At 45.1% G+C, this 18,776-nt stretch overlaps 1 protein-coding gene across 4 annotated transcripts in view; it reads right to left on the reverse strand.

Annotated features, from left to right (window-relative positions):
• strn3 (striatin, calmodulin binding protein 3) overlaps window positions 1–18,776 on the reverse strand; it is a 231,786-nt gene that overhangs the window by 25,261 nt on the left and 187,749 nt on the right. For all 4 annotated transcript variants that reach the window (XM_070879022.1, XM_070879025.1, XM_070879024.1 and 1 more), the window contains one exon: window positions 6,420–6,595. In XM_070879022.1, coding sequence (XP_070735123.1) covers window positions 6,420–6,595 — 176 coding nt within the window. The remainder of the gene's footprint in view (window positions 1–6,419; window positions 6,596–18,776) is intronic.

Below are 18,776 nucleotides of genomic sequence, written 5' to 3' on the forward strand. Positions count from 1 at the left end.
CACTCCACTGTCTCTGCTTACACATGGCACTAAATGCTAACCCTTGCCCCTTTCTTCCATTTAAGATCCAGAGGCTCCACACACCTCTTAAGGAAGAAAGCAGCATTGCAGAATAGGATGTCGTACTCAACCTATGGACTTTCAGACACCAGCTCATGGACTGGCATGGTGTGAGGTTTAGAAGGTAGGCTAGAGAGATCTGCATATGGAGGCATGCCCACATGCCAACAGCTCCTCGAGGTTGCCACCATGGCCATCTCAAGTGCCTTCAACCAAAGATTCGGCAGTCTTCTAAATCCCAAGCTGTAGCCACTGGAAAACCATCTCGTAGGAGCACTATAATAGGTAACCAATACACAGAGAGGTACTAGGGCTTTGCATAAGGGTAATGTTTCCCACAATACAACAGTGACTACACTCAAAAAAAAGTACTTCATTGGCTGTAAAACGCTTTGAAACATCCGGTGGTCGTGAAAGGCGCTATATAAATCCAAGTCTTTCTTTCTAATTTGTAAATAGGCAGTAGTCATGTAATGAATTGTCAAATCAAAGAATGGAGTCTTTTGGAATAGTGAAGTAAAGTGTTTTGTTTTGGTTTAGCTGTTGGTCTTCATAATCTTAATGCCCATGAAGTTATACTGTTTGAGGACATTGCTTTGGTGAGCATCAGGACTGGGTCAGATGGAAGAAGGGAGCGTTAGTGTCCTAGGCAGGGGAAGGATCATTCAGGAAAATTACTCCTCAATAATCTTATTAGCTCTGACAGCTCGCAACACTACTGGGTTGTGCGCTCTCTCTGCATCCTCCGGTTCCTCATCTGCCTGTTCCACGTCTTCCTCCTCAGGCAGCTCTATGGCAACTCCACTTTCTATAGCAAGATTGTAGAGCATGCGGCAAACGATTAGCTTTGGCTCAATTGGTAGCACTCTTGCCTCAGTCAGAAAGTTGTAGGTTCAAGTCCCATTCCAGAGACTTGAGCATGAAAGTCTAGACTGACATTGCAGTGCAGTAGAGGACATGTGGCACTGTCAGAAATGCAATCTTCCGGATGAGATGTTAAACCAAGGCCCCACCTACTCTCTAAGGTTGATGTGAAAGATCCCATGGCACTATTTTGAAGAGCAGGGGAGTTATCCCCACTGTCCTGGCCAAATATTTATCCCTCAATCAACATCACTAAAACAGATTATCTTGTCATTATCACACTGCTGTTCATGGGAGTTTACTGTGTGCAAACTGGCTGCCGTGTTTCCTACATTACAACAGTAACTACACTTTAAAAGTACTTCATTGGCTGTAGAGCGCTTTGGAATGTCCTAAGGTCATGAAAGGTGCTATATAAATACAAGACTTTATTTTTTATTATTTGACAATTGCTCCGGGCTGTGCTTAAGGATTGCTCCCAAGCTGTCCAGACAATGGATCTGGTGTTTCAGAACGACAATGGTTTCCTCAAACAGAACCCTTGTTGCTACATGGCTCTCATTATACTGATGCCAAGTGCCTGTGTTCAAATTCCCAAGAGGAGTCATGAGCCAGTTGGTGTGGGGATAGCCCTTGTCCCCTAGCAGCCAGCTTTTCAACTGGGTGGAAGAGAGATTATTGAGGACTGGGACCTATGAAAGCATCATGACTACAGCCAGAAAAATGGGCACAGACCTACACAAGTTACTGCCTGTGGTCGAAAATAAGTTGAACATTTAGCAAATGTAAGCCCTTCTTGAGAAACGTGCTGGTTTGTGATGGGAAGCATACAAGTCTACGTACATGCAGTTGATAAAGTCCTGCACCTATGGGAATAAGCAATGCAGGTAAATCCCAGTGCTCTTTCTTCCTGCTTATCAGCCTTCATGGGTAAGATAATGAACTATTGATTTATGTTCCCTGTAATTTTTTTTAGCCCTGCGCGCGCGGGCCATTCAAAATATCGTGCAGCGTGTTTTTTTACATTGAAATAGAAACATAGAAACTAGGTGCAGGAGTAGGCCATTCGGCCCTTCTAGCCTGCACCGCCATTCAATGAGTCCATGGCTGAACACGCAACTTCAGTACCCCATTCCTGCTTTCTCACCATACCCCTTGATTCCCCTAGTAGTAAGGACTTCATCTAACTCCTTTTTGAATATATTTAGTGAATTGGCCTCAAAAACTTTCTGTGGTAGAGAATTCCACAGGTTCACCACTCTCTGGGTGAAGAAATTCCTCCTCATCTCGGTCCTAAATGGCTTCCCCCTTATCCTTAGACTGTGTCCCCTGGTTCTGGACTTCCCCAACATTGGGAACATTCTTCCTGCATCTAACCAGTCTAACCCCGTCAGAATTTTAAACGTTTCTATGAGGTCCCCTCTCATTCTTCTGAACTCCAGTGAATACAAGCCCAGTTGATCCAGTCTTTCTTGATAGGTCAGTCCCGCCATCCCGGGAATCAGTCTGGTGAACCTTCGCTGCACTCCCTCAATAGCAAGAATGTCCTTCCTCAGGTTAGGAGACCAAAACTGTGCACAATACTCCAGGTGTGGCCTCACCAAGGCCCTGTACAATTGTAGCAACACCTCCCTGCCCCTGTACTCAAATCCCCTCGCTATGAAGGCCAACATGCCATTTGCTTTCTTAACCGCCTGCTGTACCTGCATGCCAACCTTCAATGACTGATGTACCATGACACCCAGGTCTCTTTGCACCTCCCCTTTTCCTAATCTGTCACCATTCAGATAATAGTCTGTCTCTCTGTTTTTACCACCAAAGTGGATAACCTCACATTTATCCACATTATACTTCATCTGCCATGCATTTGCCCAATCACCTAACCTATCCAAGTCGCTCTGCAGCCTCATAGCATCCTCCTCGCAGCTCACACTGCCACCCAACTTAGTGTCATCCGCAAATTTGGAGATACTACATTTAATCCCCTCGTCTAAATCATTAATGTACAGTGTAAACAGCTGGGGCCCCAGCACAGAACCTTGCTGTACCCCACTAGTCACTGCCTGCCATTCTGAAAAGTCCCCATTTACTCCTACTCTTTGCTTCCTGTCTGACAACCAGTTCTCAATCCATGTCAGCCCCAATCCCATGTGCTTTAACTTTGCACATTAATCTCTTGTGTGGGACCTTGTCGAAAGCCTTCTGAAAGTCCAAATATACCACATCAACTGGTTCTCCCTTGTCCACTCTACTGGAAACATCCTCAAAAAATTCCTGAAGATTTGTCAAGCATGATTTCCCTTTCACAAATCCATGCTGACTTGGACCTATCATATTACCTCTTTCCAAATGCACTGCTATGACATCCTTAATAATTGATTCCATCATTTTACCCACTACCGATGTCAGGCTGACCGGTCTATAATTCCCTGTTTTCTCTCTCCCTCCTTTTTTAAAAAGTGGGGTTACATTGGCTACCCTCCACTCCATAGGAACTGATCCAGAGTCAATGGAATGTTGGAAAATGACTGTCAATGCATCCACTATTTCCAAGGCCACCTCCTTAAGTACTCTGGGATGCAGTCCATCAGGCCCTGGGGATTTATCGGCCTTCAATCCCATCAATTTCCTGACTAATAAGGATTTCCCTCAGTTCCTCCTCCTTACTAGACCCTCCGACCCCTTTTATATCCGGAAGGTTGTTTGTGTCCTCCTCAGTGAATACCAAACCAAAGTACTTGTTCAATTGGTCCGCCATTTCTTTGTTCCCCGTTATGACTTCCCCTGATTCTGACTGCAGGGGACCTACGTTTGTCTTTACTAACCTTTTTCTCTTTACATATCTATAGAAACTTTTGTAATCCGTCTTAATGTTCCCTGCAAGCTTCTTCTCGTACTCCATTTTCCCTGCCCTAATCAAACCTTTTGTCCTCCTCTGCTGAGTTCTAAATTTCTCCCAGTCCCCGGGTTCACTGCTATTTCTGGCCAATTTGTATGCCACTTCCTTGGCTTTAGTGCTATCCCTGATTTCCCTTGATAGCCACGGTTGAGCCACCTTCCCTTTTTTATTTTTACGCCAGACAGGAATGTACAATTGTTGTAGTTCATCCATGCGGTCTCTAAATGTCTGCCATTGCCCATCCACAGTCAACCCCTTCAGTATCATTCGCCAATCTATCCTAGCCAATTCACGCCTCATACCTTCAAAGTTACCCTTCTTTAAGTTCTGGACCATGGTCTCTGAAATGCTGACAAGCTGGCTGCATGGGTTCCCTCGGGAACACTGTTGTTGCTTGCAAACAGTGAATCAGCGACTTTCTGTATTACCGAGTGCACAGCAAACTGACTGATTTCGCTGATGTCTCCAGAAGCAGCTTAGAAGGAGCCAGAGAGATAAAGGTTTAGAGTCATGGGGCCCAAGTTTCCACATGATTTGCGCCTGATTTTTAGGAGCAACTGGTGGAGAACGGACGATCTTAGAAATCGCAATTCTCCACATTTTTTTTTCTGCAGTTCTCGTCAGTTAGAACAGTTTCACTTTGAACAGAATGTTTTCTTCAAAAGCGGGCGTGTCCGGCCACTGACGCCTGATTTCAAAGTTTCCACAGTGAAAACGTACTCCAAACTAACTTAGAATGGAGCAAGTGAAGATTTTTGTAGAACTGAAAAAACCTTGTCTACACATTAAAAAAATCAGGCGCAGGTTACAAATTTGGCGTCCAGAACGAGGTGGGGGGGGGGGAAGAGGGGGGAAGGGAAGTCATTACATTCTATAATAAATCCTTATTTATACTTATACAGATATTATACAAATAAATCCAACCTGAATAAAAATTTATAAGCAAAGAAAAGATTAAATAAACCATCTTCCTACCTGTGTGAAAGTGCTTCAGCCAGGGAGAATGCTGCAGGAAGCCTCACAAGTTGAGGCAGCCGTTCGTTCCCGCGGGGGGGGGGGGGGGGGGGGGAGGAAGCCGTTCGTTCCCGCCGGGGGGGGGGGGGGGGGGGGGGAGGAGGAAGCCGTTCGTTCCCACGGGGGGGGGGGAGGAGGAAGCCATTCGTTCCCGACGGCAGGGGGGTGGAGGCAGCCGTTCCTGACGGCGGGCGGGGAGGGAGTGCGGGCCCGACCGACCGACCGAACGCAGTGGGGGGGGGGGGGGGAGGAAGCCGTTCCAGACGGCGGGCGGGGGGGGGGGGGGGGGGGGAGGGGGAAGGAGACAGTGAGAAGGCTGCAGGAAGCCTCACAAGTTCAGCAGCCATTCCCCGACGGCAGGGGGGAGCGGGGGGGAGGCCGTCGGGAAACGACTGCGTCAACTTTGAGGCTTCCTGTAGCCTTCTCACTGCTGCAAGAAGCCTCAGTGCTGATGGCAATGTGCTTTTATTAAAAAATGTTCAAAAATTAAACAGCTACAAAGAACTACAAAAATGGCCGAGTGCGAATGTTTCCTTTACACTGCGCGTGCGCGAACGCTCCAACGCGCAGAGTTGCCGGCAGGAGAAAAACTAATTTAAATGGTACCCGCACCCTCCCACTTACAAAATCGGCGCAAGTGGTAGGCTCCGCCCCCCTGGGCGCCGCACCAAGCAAACATGGAGCTGCAGGGCGCTCCAGAATCGTGTGGTTTTTTTTCCGGCGCCGTTTTCGGCACGAAAAACGGGCGCCCAACTCAGAGGGGCGCCCGTTTTTTATCGTGTGGAAACTTGGGGCCATAGTGACCTGCAGTGCATGTCCTGGAGTTGGGCTCCAATTCTCGCTCCAACAGAAGGCATAGTGAGGTGACTGTCTCCAACCACCTTCCACACTGCTCCTCTGTGAAGTTCAGGTATGAGGTTCTATTCCTGAATACCCATATGTTGTAATGCCTCCTTCACCATCTTTTTGTAGCCCCTGTATCTTTGTCACCTTCCTTGCTGCTGCTCTTCCTTCTGATTTAGGAGCTTCAATGGTAAGTCCAACATAATTCCCATGTTCAGCAATTGAGAACAAGCAAATCCTGTGAATCAGTTCTTGCCCTTCACAAATTCACTCTGCAAAAGTATCTCACAGACGAATACTTGTCAAAACAGCCAGAAACTTGCCCCAAAAGGACCCTACAGCATAAAACAACTATCCAGAGACTTAACTAAATAGAGGCAAGAATCCCTTTTAACAGCACTGGTGAAAGCTGCCTCCTGCGAAGATTTGATGGTCGAGTTAAGGAAGCGATGTTTTAAGTGCGCACGGACTCTAATTTCACAAAAGGATCCCGATTCAGGCGCAGGACCCTTAACATTTAAATGATGCCTGCATTTGTTTCAGGCGGGCCACCAGGGATGGCTATTAAGTGCCCAAACCAATATGGTGTTGCACACACACAGGGTGCCGTTCCGTGCCGCTGAAAAATTCTTCTTTGTGGCACTCACTTGGACCCAGAAAATGTGCAAAACATATACCAATTTCTACCCCTATCTGTCATATAAATATGCAATGTTATAAAAGCAACTAAAAAACATACTTTTTGGCAGGGACAGTTTTCTGTAGATTCCAAAGCTTAAGAGTGTGGTCTTCAGAGGCTGTAACCAGCACAGGCTCTACAGGATGGAAAGCTAATGCACGTACTCCATCAAAGTGACTCCGTAGTGTGTACTTGGGGTTCCATGTCTTCCTAAATGCATCCTTATTAGCCGGTAACTGAAAATGAACATAGGGTTAAAAATATATTATGTGGCTGTATGGTATCCAGAATCAAGATGTAAAACTGGCAAAAGGAAGCAACCTTCACTCTCCACTGCCACAAAGAATCCTGATTATGTCTTCCAAATGTGATGAGAACTGCAAAATGTCATTGCCTATATTCAAAGAGTGGGGAAGACCACAACAAACATAGCTAGCTATGGACTGTAGGTTATCCTCCATGTACAAATTAATAGGCTGTAATCAAAATGAAGGCCATCACATGAGCTTACAACAGTCATTTGAATCCTGTAATCTCCGCAGCCCACAGTGGAAATTACACAACTGTTCTTTGGAAAGTGGCAGAAGAAACTAAGTTAATATGAGCCAAATACATAAGATAAAGATAACAGATAATCAAATACACCAGGTTAGAGGGAAAAGATGGGTTGAGAGAGCCCTGCATATGAAATACAAAATGCATTCAAAATACGCAAGACCACAAGAAACATAGCTAAAATTGCCCCTTTGTTCAATCCCCAAATACAAAGTACCAGAAGCAACTTAGCAGGGTTTAATGCTGGACCAGTAATGACAAACACCACAGAATGGAAGCATTACACATATCAACCTAGGAGACTCGGAAACGGTGACAAACAGCTTCAAAAAAACGAACACTAGGTCTATCTAACAAGCTGACAGCTCAAAATTCATGCAACTGAAAAACAGTCCCGAATAAAGGCCTATGACCAAGGCTATCTGTTTCAAGGCGACTGAATTAGTTAAATTACTTTTTTATTACATTGGATTTTAGGATTTTTATTGGCATTTATTTTTGTGTGAAAAGTGACATCCAATATATCCTTATGTAGGGCATACCAAGGGAACATATTTACTAGTGAAATCGACATCAAGTGCCATGCATTGAGAGTGAACTGCTGGTAACTTCACTGTCCTACATGAACATGCAGGCATAAAATGCTGCCTTGGTAAAATGCCAATCGTACCATAATACATAGTTAGTAATCATAGAGGCCTTAAGACTTCAACAGATCCCATATACTGAAAGAAAATGTTATAAATACTCAGCAGGTCAGGTAGCATCTGTGGGGAAAGGAAGGTGGGTTAACATTTCAGGTCTATGACCCTTCATCAGAACTAGATGATGTTACAAATGAACAGCTAATAAGGAGGAACAAAGCCAGGGAAAATGGGACAAGAAAAAAAAAAGCGAAGAGTCAGTGATTAAGTGGATGAGGATCAAATCATCATCATTATCGTAGGCGGTCCTTTGAACGAGGATGACTTGCTTCCACAAGAGTTCACAGATGTTTCAATGAAGGACCCGATGTTCCAGTCCTGAACTCCAATTGATCAAATGACTCAACTGATAATGATGCAAGACAAAAGGAGGCAATGAGAGAAATAAAAGATACAGGTGCAACGTCCTGAATCCTGAACTCCGAAAACCGGACATTATGTGCATAGCTGATGAAGCTGTCCGGAATTATTGTCCGAAAATCGGACATTTTTGAGGCAAAATCCCGAATCTGGTTCAGTCGAGGATTCCGGATTTCAGACAAGAAAATCAAGTTTTGACGGATTTCGGACCTCACCGCTCAAAACTCGGCACGGAGTCAGTCGAGGATTCTGGATTTCAAACGATTGATTTTCTTGTCTGAAAACCAGAACGTACTTCATCCCGAGAATTCCGGATGTTGTACCTATACAACCAAAATTCAGAAGCTATGTGAATGGCCTGGTCCGGCCCGGGCGTGTGGAGATACATACCAGGGGTTTGCGTACCCGACTAGCCGTAATAGGGGATCCCCATCCAAAGCACCAGCCACAATCTCCCCCATTTTTGGAAGTGCTAGGATATTTTTAACAACTTTAGACCTTAACCACAGCTATCATTCTCGGTCGGACGATAGGTGCTGGCAATGTAGGATGGGTGCACATGTTCAATTCCCTCACTCTATTCAGATCCCAATCTACACTGCACCAATGAATGCTCTGTCTCTCTATGGCGAAGAGGGAGCTGAAATAAAGCAGGGATATCACATCTGGGCTGCATTTTGTGCTTCCTAGTATTCAGTCAAAAGCGCATTAACTGATGGCTTGGAACCAGGCTGCCCATTCTCTCTGCAGTATGGTGAGAGTCCAGCGACTCAAATTCCTGATGGTGGTCACCACATCGATTGAGAACGAGTCAGAATTTGACTGCAAAGCAAGAAAGGATAAGTGTCTCACGCCTACCTGACAGGAGTTGAAAATGGAAAGGACCCGAGTTTCTACAACAGTAGAACATTGCGGCTACAATGACTGACTTTCAACAGGACCACCTTGCTATGGGTCAGGTATGACTCGGATGACTGGAAGGTCTCCCTTCTGACCACCAATCACTTTTACTCTGGCTCCTTGATGCAATGCTCAGCCAAATGTTGACTTGATTTTGTGGGCAGTTCCTCGCACCTCCTCATTCAGCTATCTTGTATCCATGATTTCAGCGTTGTTTCTCACATTCACCAGCTAGACTCCATCATGGTTGAGGATGGGGTCATTCATTGAGCCTTTCCCTCCCATTAGATACCTAACTGGTGAGGTGGGAGTGAATGTTCTTATCAAGGCTGCATTTGACAGAGTGCAGCACCAAGGAGCCCTAGTAAAACTGAAGTCAATGGGGATCACTTGGAAAACTCTCCGCTGAATGGAGTCATACCTAGTCCAAAGGAAGATGGTTGTTGGAGACCAATCATCTCAGCCCTAGGACATCACTGCAAGAGTTTCTGAGGGAAGTGTTCTAAGCCCAACCACCTTCAATTGCTTCATCAAGACCTACCCTCCATCATAAGGTCAGAAGTGGAGATGGACGCTGGTTATTGCAGTATTCATTTCCATTCACAATTCCTCAGGTAATGAAACAGTCTGTGCCCACATGCAGCAAGACCTAGACAACATTCAGGCTTGGGCTGATAAGCGGCAAGTAAAATTCGCGCCACACAAGTGCCAGGCAATGACCATCTCCAATGAGAGAATCCAACCACCTCACCATCGCATTCAATGACATTACCATCTTTGAACTCCCCACCATCAATCTCACCATTGACAAGAAACGTAACCAGACCAGCCACATACATACTGTGGCTACAGAGGCTGAGGTATTCTATGGCGAGTGACTCATTTCCTGACTCCCCAAAGCCTTTCCACCACCACAAGACACAAGTCAGGAGCGTGATGGAATACTCTCCACTTGCCTGGATGAGTGCAGCTCCAACACCACTCAAGACACGATGCAGGACAAAGAAGCCCACTTAATCGGCACCCCATTCACCACCTTAAACATTCACTCCCTCCATCACCGGAACAACGTGGCTGCAGTGTGTACTGTGTACAAGATGCATTGCAGCAACTTGCTAAGGCTTTTTCAACAGCATCTCTGAAACGCGTGCATGGGAACACCACCACCAAGTTCCCCTCCAAGACACACACCATCCTGATTTGGAAATATATTTCCGTTTCTTCATTGTCACTGGGTCAAAAACCCGGAACTCCCTAACAGCACTATGGGAGCAATTTCACCACACTGACTGCAGTGGTTCAAAAAAACAGCTCACCATCACCTTCTTTGGGGCAATTAGGCATAGGGCAATAAATGCTGGCCTTGCCAGCGATGCCCACATCCCGTGAATAAATACATTTTTAAAAATTGTCCACTACCATTTACGACTGGACATGATAGGTCTGCAGAGCTTTGCTCTGATCCCCGATTGTGAGTCTACCTAGCTTGGACTGCAGCATGCTGCTTTTGGTACTTCGCATGCAAGTAGCCTTATGGAATAGTTTCACCAGGTTTTTACCTTATATTAAGGTTATGTCTGGTGCTGTTCCTCACGCTCTTCTCTCTTCCGAGGAACTAGAATTGGTCTCCGAAATAGATGGTGGTGGAGAAATGGAAAATGTGCTGGTCTATGACGTAACAGATTGTTGTGATATACAATTCGACTGTCAAGGCCACCTACGGTCCAAACTCTCAAGGCCCCCACCCCACTGCTGGCCAAGAACGGGGAAACACTCATCAAGGACACCGAGGCAGTCAAGGCCCACTGGAAGGAGCACTTCGAAGATCTCCTCAATCGAGACTCTGCCTCTGACTAGAGTGTTCTCGACTCCATCCCACAGCATGCGACCCGCCACCACCTCAGTTGCACGAGATAGGAAAAACCATAAGACAGCTCAAGAACAACAAGGCTATGGGAACGGATGGAATCCCTGTTGAGGCGCTAAAGTTGGCGCGGATACATGACCTCATCTCTCTCATCTGGAGGGAGGAAGGCATGCCAGGAGATCTCAGAGATGCAGTGATCGTGACCATCTTTAAAAATGGGGACAAGTCCGACTGCGGCAACTACAGAGGAATCTCCCTATCATCAGCCACTGGGAAAGTTGTCGCTAGAGTCCTCCTCAACTGTCTTCTCCCTGTGGCCAAGGAGCTCCTCCCAGAGTCACAATGCAGATTTCGTCCCCCACGGGGCATAACGGACATGATCTTAGCAGCGTGACAGCTGCAGGGAGCAGCGCCAGCCCTTATACATGGCCTTCTTTGACCTTACAAAGGCCTTTGACACTGTCAACCGCGCGGGTCTATGGAGTGTCCTCCTCCGTTTCGGATGCCCCCAAAAGATCGTCAACATCCTTTGCCTGCTCCATGACGACATACAGGCCGTGATCCTTACTAACGGATCTATTACAGACCCAATCCATGTCCGGATCGGGGTCAAACAGGGCTGCGTCATCGCTCCACCCCTCTTCTCAATCTTCCTTGCTGCCATGCTTCACCTCACAGTCAACAAGCTCCACTTTGGAGTGGAGCTAAACTACAGAACCAGTGGGAAGTTGTTTTAACCTTCGCCACCTCCAAGTCAGGTCCAAGACCACCCCAACCTCTGTCGCCGAGCTACATACGCGGACGACGCCTGCACCTGCGCACATTCAGAGGCTGAACTCCAGGATATAGTTGTATTTACTGAGGCATACGAAAGCATGGGCCTTATGCTAAACATCTGTAAGACACCAGCCTGTCCTTGCCGCACAGCACTGCCCCCGCCGCACAGCACTGCCCCCAGTCACCAAGATCCACGGCGCGGCCTTGGACAACGTGGACCATTTCCCATACCCCGGGAGCCTCTCATCAACAAAAGCAGACATTGATGAGGAGATTCAACACCACCTCCAATGCACCAGCGCAGCCTTCGGTCGCCTGAAGAAAAGAGTGTTCGAAGGCCAGGCCTTTAAATCTACCACCAAGCTCATGGTCTATAGGGCAGTAGTAATACCCTCCCTCCTGTATGGCTCAGAGGCATGGACCATGTACAGTAGACACCTCAAATTGCTGGAGAAATACCATTAGCGACGCCTCCGCAAGATCCTACAAATCCCCTGGACAGACGCACCAACGTTAGCGTCCTCGACCAGGCCAACATCCCCAGCATTGAAGCACTGACCACACTTGATCAGTTCCGCTGGGTAGGCCAGTGTCCGCCTGCCAGACATGAGACTCCCAAAGCAAGCGCTCTACTCGGAACTCCTTCATGGAAAACGAGTCAAGGGTGGACAGAGGAAACGTTACAATGACACCCTCAAAGACTCCCTGATAAAGCGCGGCATCCCCACCGACACCTGGGAGTCCCTGGCCAAAGACCCCTCTAATTGGAGGAAGTGCATCTGGGAGGGCGCTGAGCGCCTTGAGTCTCATCGCCGAGTGCATGCAGAAAACAAGCACAGGCAGCGGAAGGAATGCGCGGCAAACCTGTCCCACCCTCCCTTACCCTCAACGACTGTGGCTCTCGTATTGGATTGTTCAGCCACCTAAGGATCCATTCTAAGAGTGGAAGCAAGTCTTCGATTCCAAGGGACTGCCTATGATGATGATGACAATTCTGCTGCTGCTGTTGACCCATGATGTCTCATGGATGCTCATTATTCGGCTGCTAGATCAGTACGTAGTTTGTCCCACACTATACAATGGAGGATGTTCTCATTTTGGATACTGTCTGCAAAACAACTGGTGGATAGTCACTCCTACTAATGCTATCGTGGACAGGTAGGATCGTGAGGAAGAGCTCAGGTCAGTTACTCCCTCACCACCTGACACAGGCCCAATCTGATAGCAATGTCTTTAAGGACTCAGCCAGCTCAGGCAGTCAATGGTGGTACTAACAAGCCACTCTTTGTTGCAGACATTGATGTCACCTACTCAGAGTACTTATATCTTTTTTTTCCCCCTCAGTGCTTCCTCCAAGTGGTTTGTGGAATTAAATGATACCAAGAGGAAGAAACTAATGATAGATATTAGACTTGATACTTTATATTCAAGTAAGAGAGTATATGGTGGACCAAATATAATTGTTCTGGTGGACTTCAACTTCTCGGATAAACTGGGAGGAATATAATGGGAATAATGAGAGAGAAAACCTGTTTCCAGATGGATTTGTGGATTGTTACATGATAGAGTAAGACTAGGTGATGCTGGAAGTAGCATCAATGAGACAGCACCTTGGAAATAGTGTCCATATAAAGGTGGAATTCAGATTCAAGCTTACACTACAAAAATACTAAATTTTTGGAAAGCAGATTTTGAGGGAGATAGAGTGAACCAGACTTTCACAGAAGGGAGGACTACAAAGGTGGAGTGCAATACTTCCATAAATACACAACTATCAATAGCAAAGTAACGATATCACTTGACTTAGGAAGAAGTGCATCTGAGAAACTGTAAACTAAAAACGGTATGTCAACATACCCAGATGGCTCATTGTTGACAATACACTTTGGTACAAGAAATATAGAACTTGCATTTATATAGCACCTTTCACAAACTCAGAATGTCCAAAGTGTTTTACAGCAATTAAGTACTTTTGAAGTGTAGTTACTGTTGTAATGCAAGGAAACGCAGCAGCCAAATTGCACACAGCATGGTCCCACTAATAGTTATGAGATAAATGACCAAATAATTTGTTTTCGTGATGTTAGTTCAGGGATAAATAGTGGTCAGGATATCAGAAGAACTCTCCAGCTCTTCGTCACATAGTATTATGGGATATTTTGTAGCACCCATCTGGGAGGGCCAAGGGGCCTCAGTTTAACATCTCATTTGAAAGATGGCTGTATTGAAGTGTCAGCCTAGAATAAGTCTCTGGAATGAGGCTTGAACCCACAATCTTCTGAGAGGGCTAGTACTGAGCCAATGCCGACACCTTACAGACCTTGCAAAACAATCTAACAATACTGTATGTTACCCAGCTGGAGTCTGAAACTGACAATTTGCAAACTTCCTTTACCAAACAACAATTAACTCAAAGACCTGAGGCTCTCTTTATTTAACAAGTAGACTTTGTAACCTTAAATGGACACAGCTCCACCATGCCAACAAAATAATACATTGTGCATTATACAGCATAACACTCCGGTCTCTTCCGACTTATCGTGAACCATCATCATCATAGGCAGTCCCTCAGAATCGAGGGAGGCTTGCTTCCACTCTAAAAGTGAGTTCTTAGGTGGCTGAACAGTCCAATATGAAAACCACAGACTCTGTCACAGGTGGGACAGATAGTTGTTGAGGGAAGGGGTGGGTGGACTGGCTTGCCGCACGCTCTTTCTGCTGCCTGCGCTTGTTTTCTGCATGCTCACGGCAATGAGACTCAAGGTGTTCAGTGCCCTCCCAGATGCACTTCCTCCACTTAGGGCGGTCTCTGGTCAGGGACTCCCAGGTGTCAGTGGGGATGACGCACTATCAGAGAGGCTTTGAGGGTGCCCTTGTAACGTTTCCTCTGCCCACCTTTGGCTCACTTGCCGTGAAGTAGTTCCGAGTAGAGCATCTGCTTCTGGAGCCTTGTGTCAGGCATGCGAACAATGTGGCCTGCCCAGCAGAGCTGATCAAGTGTGGTCAGTGCTTCAATGCTGAGGATGTTGGCCTGGCGAGGACACCGATTTTGGTGCGTCTGTCCTCTCAGGGGATTTGTAGGATCTTGCAGAGACATCGTTGGTGGTATCTCCAGTGACTTGAGGTGTCTGCTGTACATGGTCCATGTCTCATGAACAGCATCATAGGAAATGTACTATTGTACATAATATATTAAAAACAGGATTATCACATGTATAGATGTCACACTCTAGAAATCAAACTTTGTTACAGATACAACAGTCTTAAAATGCTGTGTCTTTCTAACTGGTGCTTGTAACCTTCTACCTGAAAGTGACAAGCAATGAGCCTTCAGAACAGAAGTGCCATTTTACTAGCAAAGATCACAGAAAAGGACTGTTGGTGACACTCCTGCTCCTATAAAAATTAGAAATATTTTTGGGTCAACTTTTGAGTGACCTTCGGTTATCTCTTTAAGGGCTGCTGGTGAGGCCGATCATGTACGTCACAATCGCAACTGGTGTTCTATGTGCATTACAGACTCCAATTTGTGCATTACAAGTGGCCTTTCTTCCGCAACTGACTCCATGCTGCACCTACCTCAGATAGCAGTGGCTGGAGTGCCAGCATAAAAGGTGAGATAAGTGATAATACCATTTCTACACTACTGCTATCCGGTTTATGATGGGTGGTGGCACTTGGAATTGACACTTTAGAGTCTTCAGCAGACAGTTGTCAGCCTCCCATCATTAGTGGCACTGTGCAGCACTTTTGCTTGCCAACTGCAAGCTCCACCACCAGAGGTGCACTGTAGGTCTCGATCTTTCACTGCTAAATCTTTCTTCAGCTAAGTTTTTGAATATGCATTACTATTTCTATATACTTGTTGACATCCTTTGGCATTGGGAAGACATGATCAAGTGTAATCTTGAGGTGAAATGGTGCTAGAGGCAGAGGGTAATTGCTCTGGTGCCTCTGCCCAGTCTCGGCTGGCATCAACCTCCGTCCTCCCATTCTCTAGTGTGCAAGAATCTTGAGAAATCTCCATTTCAGATTCCCACTAGCTAACATGGACGAAATGAAATAAGCATTATTAGTTGTAGGTTTAAGTTTGTATTATGTAACTGTTAGTCAATGCACGGCGATTCTTGAATAATCATAATTTTAAACTAGTGTAATATGCCTTGGGTAGACCCGGTTAGATTTTAAAATGGAAGAAAAAGAGGCATGCTTGACCAAATATTAAAAATGCAGACTCCAACAAGCCTTGTTACCTAAGTGACAGTCCGTCTGAGAGAAAAGTTGAGAATTAATGGAATTCCAGAGACTAAGATAAGAGGCAGGGACTGTAAGATTGTTATGAATTACATGTTAGTTGTTTTTTTTCCAATACTTGTTTTGATATATTACAACCATTAATATCTTATAATCATCAGTAATAGATTTATAATTATATGTAAGGATTAAATGTAGCAGTTTGTAATCATCAACTGCATGCAAGTATAACCTGTATAACATGTAACCCTTTTTCTTATGCTTAAATGTCTGTGAGTTAGCAGTAACCAGAAAACCTGTGGTGAGAAAGAGATTGCCATGGTCGAATAGACTGCAGTTAGTCTGGGAACCAAGGTTAGCTGTAGTTAGCATTGTGCTGGAATGTTGCAACATCCACAATGAATGATAAAAACAAGGGCCAACAGCAGGGGCCGTGTCTCAATCCATGCAGACATATTCCTTTTGTACTGCCATAACTACCGCTAATATGAGTCTTGGTCAAAAATAAATGATGCAAAAACCTGCGTAAGCCAGGGTACTATGTACGTGGATTCTTTATGATTGGATTTTGGGTATACAGTGGGGCATTGGAGGGGCAATAGTGCCACGTGGGAGAAGGGAGTAGAGCACTAGCCTCCTCAGGTTGCTTTCCAATACCACTGGGAAATGTGGCCAGTTACCCATGGTAACTCACATCCCCGTCACACCAACCACCAACTCACCCAAAGAAAATAATAATAAATAGAAGCAGAAATTAATACAGAGACAAGAGAAACCCAAATAAGGAGGCAAGAAAGGAACAGAACAGAATAGCAAGAGAGAAGCCGTAGACGAGGCAGACGCCCAGGGGAGCAGTAAAAGTGAGAGTACATGGTCAGACTTCCTACAAGCGACACCAGGGGCGAACAATGGGATATTGGGCCAAAAATTGCGGTCAGAGGCTTCCCTCGGGCGGATGCCTCCGACCACAAAAAAACCGAAAATACCTGGTGGTCCCGTTCCTATGTAGACTTCGGGCCCCAGGCCTAGCTGCGCAGTCTAGCGCAGAGGCCCACACATCCTAGGATCACATGGGCCTGGACCACCAATGAAAATGTAGTATTCTCATTCATAGTAATGAGAGCTCAGAGCTCCCATTTCTATGAATGGGAATACCCCTAAAAAAAAAGAAAACACAAAAATTAATAAAATAAACACGTCACTTAAAAAAAAATGTAATTAAATTAAATGTTTGAGAGAAGAATGTATTTTTTTGAAATTTAAAATTTTTTTTTAATACCGTTAAACATAAACTTATCTTCATGGGCAGGGTTTTTAATATAAAAATAAGTAATAACATTTATTTTTTCTATCTTTTAAAACTCTTACGCTGGTAAAAAGCAGGCCTGACGCTTGCTTTTACCAGGCGCAAGAGCTTGAAGGACATTCGCTGGACAAGAGTTGGGAGGCGAGCGATCTGTCAAAAGAAATTTTGAAAGGTCGCAAGTGAGCTTGCGAGGACCTCTTTGAGTGCATGCGCATGTCGTATGCACCTGGAGAGGCCGCAATTTATGGGCCATTAAGATCAAAGCGTAAGTTGCACAGTCCATTGAAACGGCTGTGGAATATTTCCACACTTAACTGTGCCACCACTAGGTGGTGCTCAAATAGAATGTTGAAATTTTATTTTAAGTTATCTGTAATGCTTGGCTACATTGGTGCAGTGAGGCTTTGCCACAGCTTTTGTATGCTCCATCTGCTGGCTGAGGTTTATTTATTTTTTTAAATTTTAATATCAATAGCTGGTCTATGTTGATTTTTTTTTACATTTTTATTTTAAGTGTCTTGCTTATCGACATCCTAGCTTGCCCTGGCGACTTTTGCTTCCAGTCCCTCTCTAAATTTCATTTCTGGCCTGGAGTACAAAATGGTTTGCTTATTATTTGTACTTTTTTCAAATCTTCTTTTGTTCATGTATGGTTGTATCCCGGTCATCCAAGCTCCATTGCTATTGCCTCTTAATTCCCAGCCTGTCCTCGAGCATTTCATCCCGTTTGGCCCCACTCCTGGCACCTATTTTTTACGAACTGCACAGGCTTTTGGCCCCACGACGTTCCCTAGCTTGACCTTCAAAACTTTCCACTAGAATCATTCCACCCCTACTCCTGGTGCCTCTGTTCTGTAACCTTCACTGGCTCCTGGCTTGGCTCACTCCACAACTTTCCATCGGTGATACTTCTCCAGATCACTTTAGAAACACTCTCCCTTCTAATGTGCGATATTGCAGTTAAGAGAAAGGAGAGAGAGAGAGGGAGGGGGAAAGCAACCAAGATTGATGCAGAGAGGGGATTATGAGTATAGGTCAATAGATAAAGAAGTTTCACGCTTTCTAGAAGGCCAAGATTCGTGAAAGAGACAGAAACATATAGAGGTCACGACAACTGAATGAGGAAGACAGAAAGATTAGGTGAGAAGAGGATTCACTAACATAATGTCACAGGAGAAAAACCTTACATCTGTAAACACTTCCTGTTCATAAAACCTCAATTCACCTTGTGACACCTTTGTAACATTTTTGCAGCAACTTGTTTTTACCATTAATGCCTTTATACACATTTACAATGGAAACTGCCTATGTAAACTTGTTACACCATAATTACACCTTCCCATCATCATAGCACCACAGTTTATATCTCCCAGATCCTCAACCTGTACTACTCCCAAACAACCAATTCCCAAAATGATCTAAGTGTTATTATTTAACTATAATAATTAAAACAATCAAAGCATTGTATAAAAATAAAGGACAGAATATATGACTTTGTAATGCCACTTCAGCTGAACACAACACTTGGTCTCAACCCCTTGTGTGCAATGCCATAGGAGATTGACTGCGCCAACAAATAAAAAAACACGTCGTTCACCTGTTTCACGTGTTTTGTTCATCATACCTGCATACACACATTTCCTACAAATGACTGGATCAAATTTTATATTCATAGAACCATGACAAATGAAGAT

This window comes from Pristiophorus japonicus, chromosome 4 (assembly GCF_044704955.1).
Source record: "Pristiophorus japonicus isolate sPriJap1 chromosome 4, sPriJap1.hap1, whole genome shotgun sequence".
Classification (NCBI taxonomy): Eukaryota; Metazoa; Chordata; class Chondrichthyes; family Pristiophoridae; genus Pristiophorus; species Pristiophorus japonicus.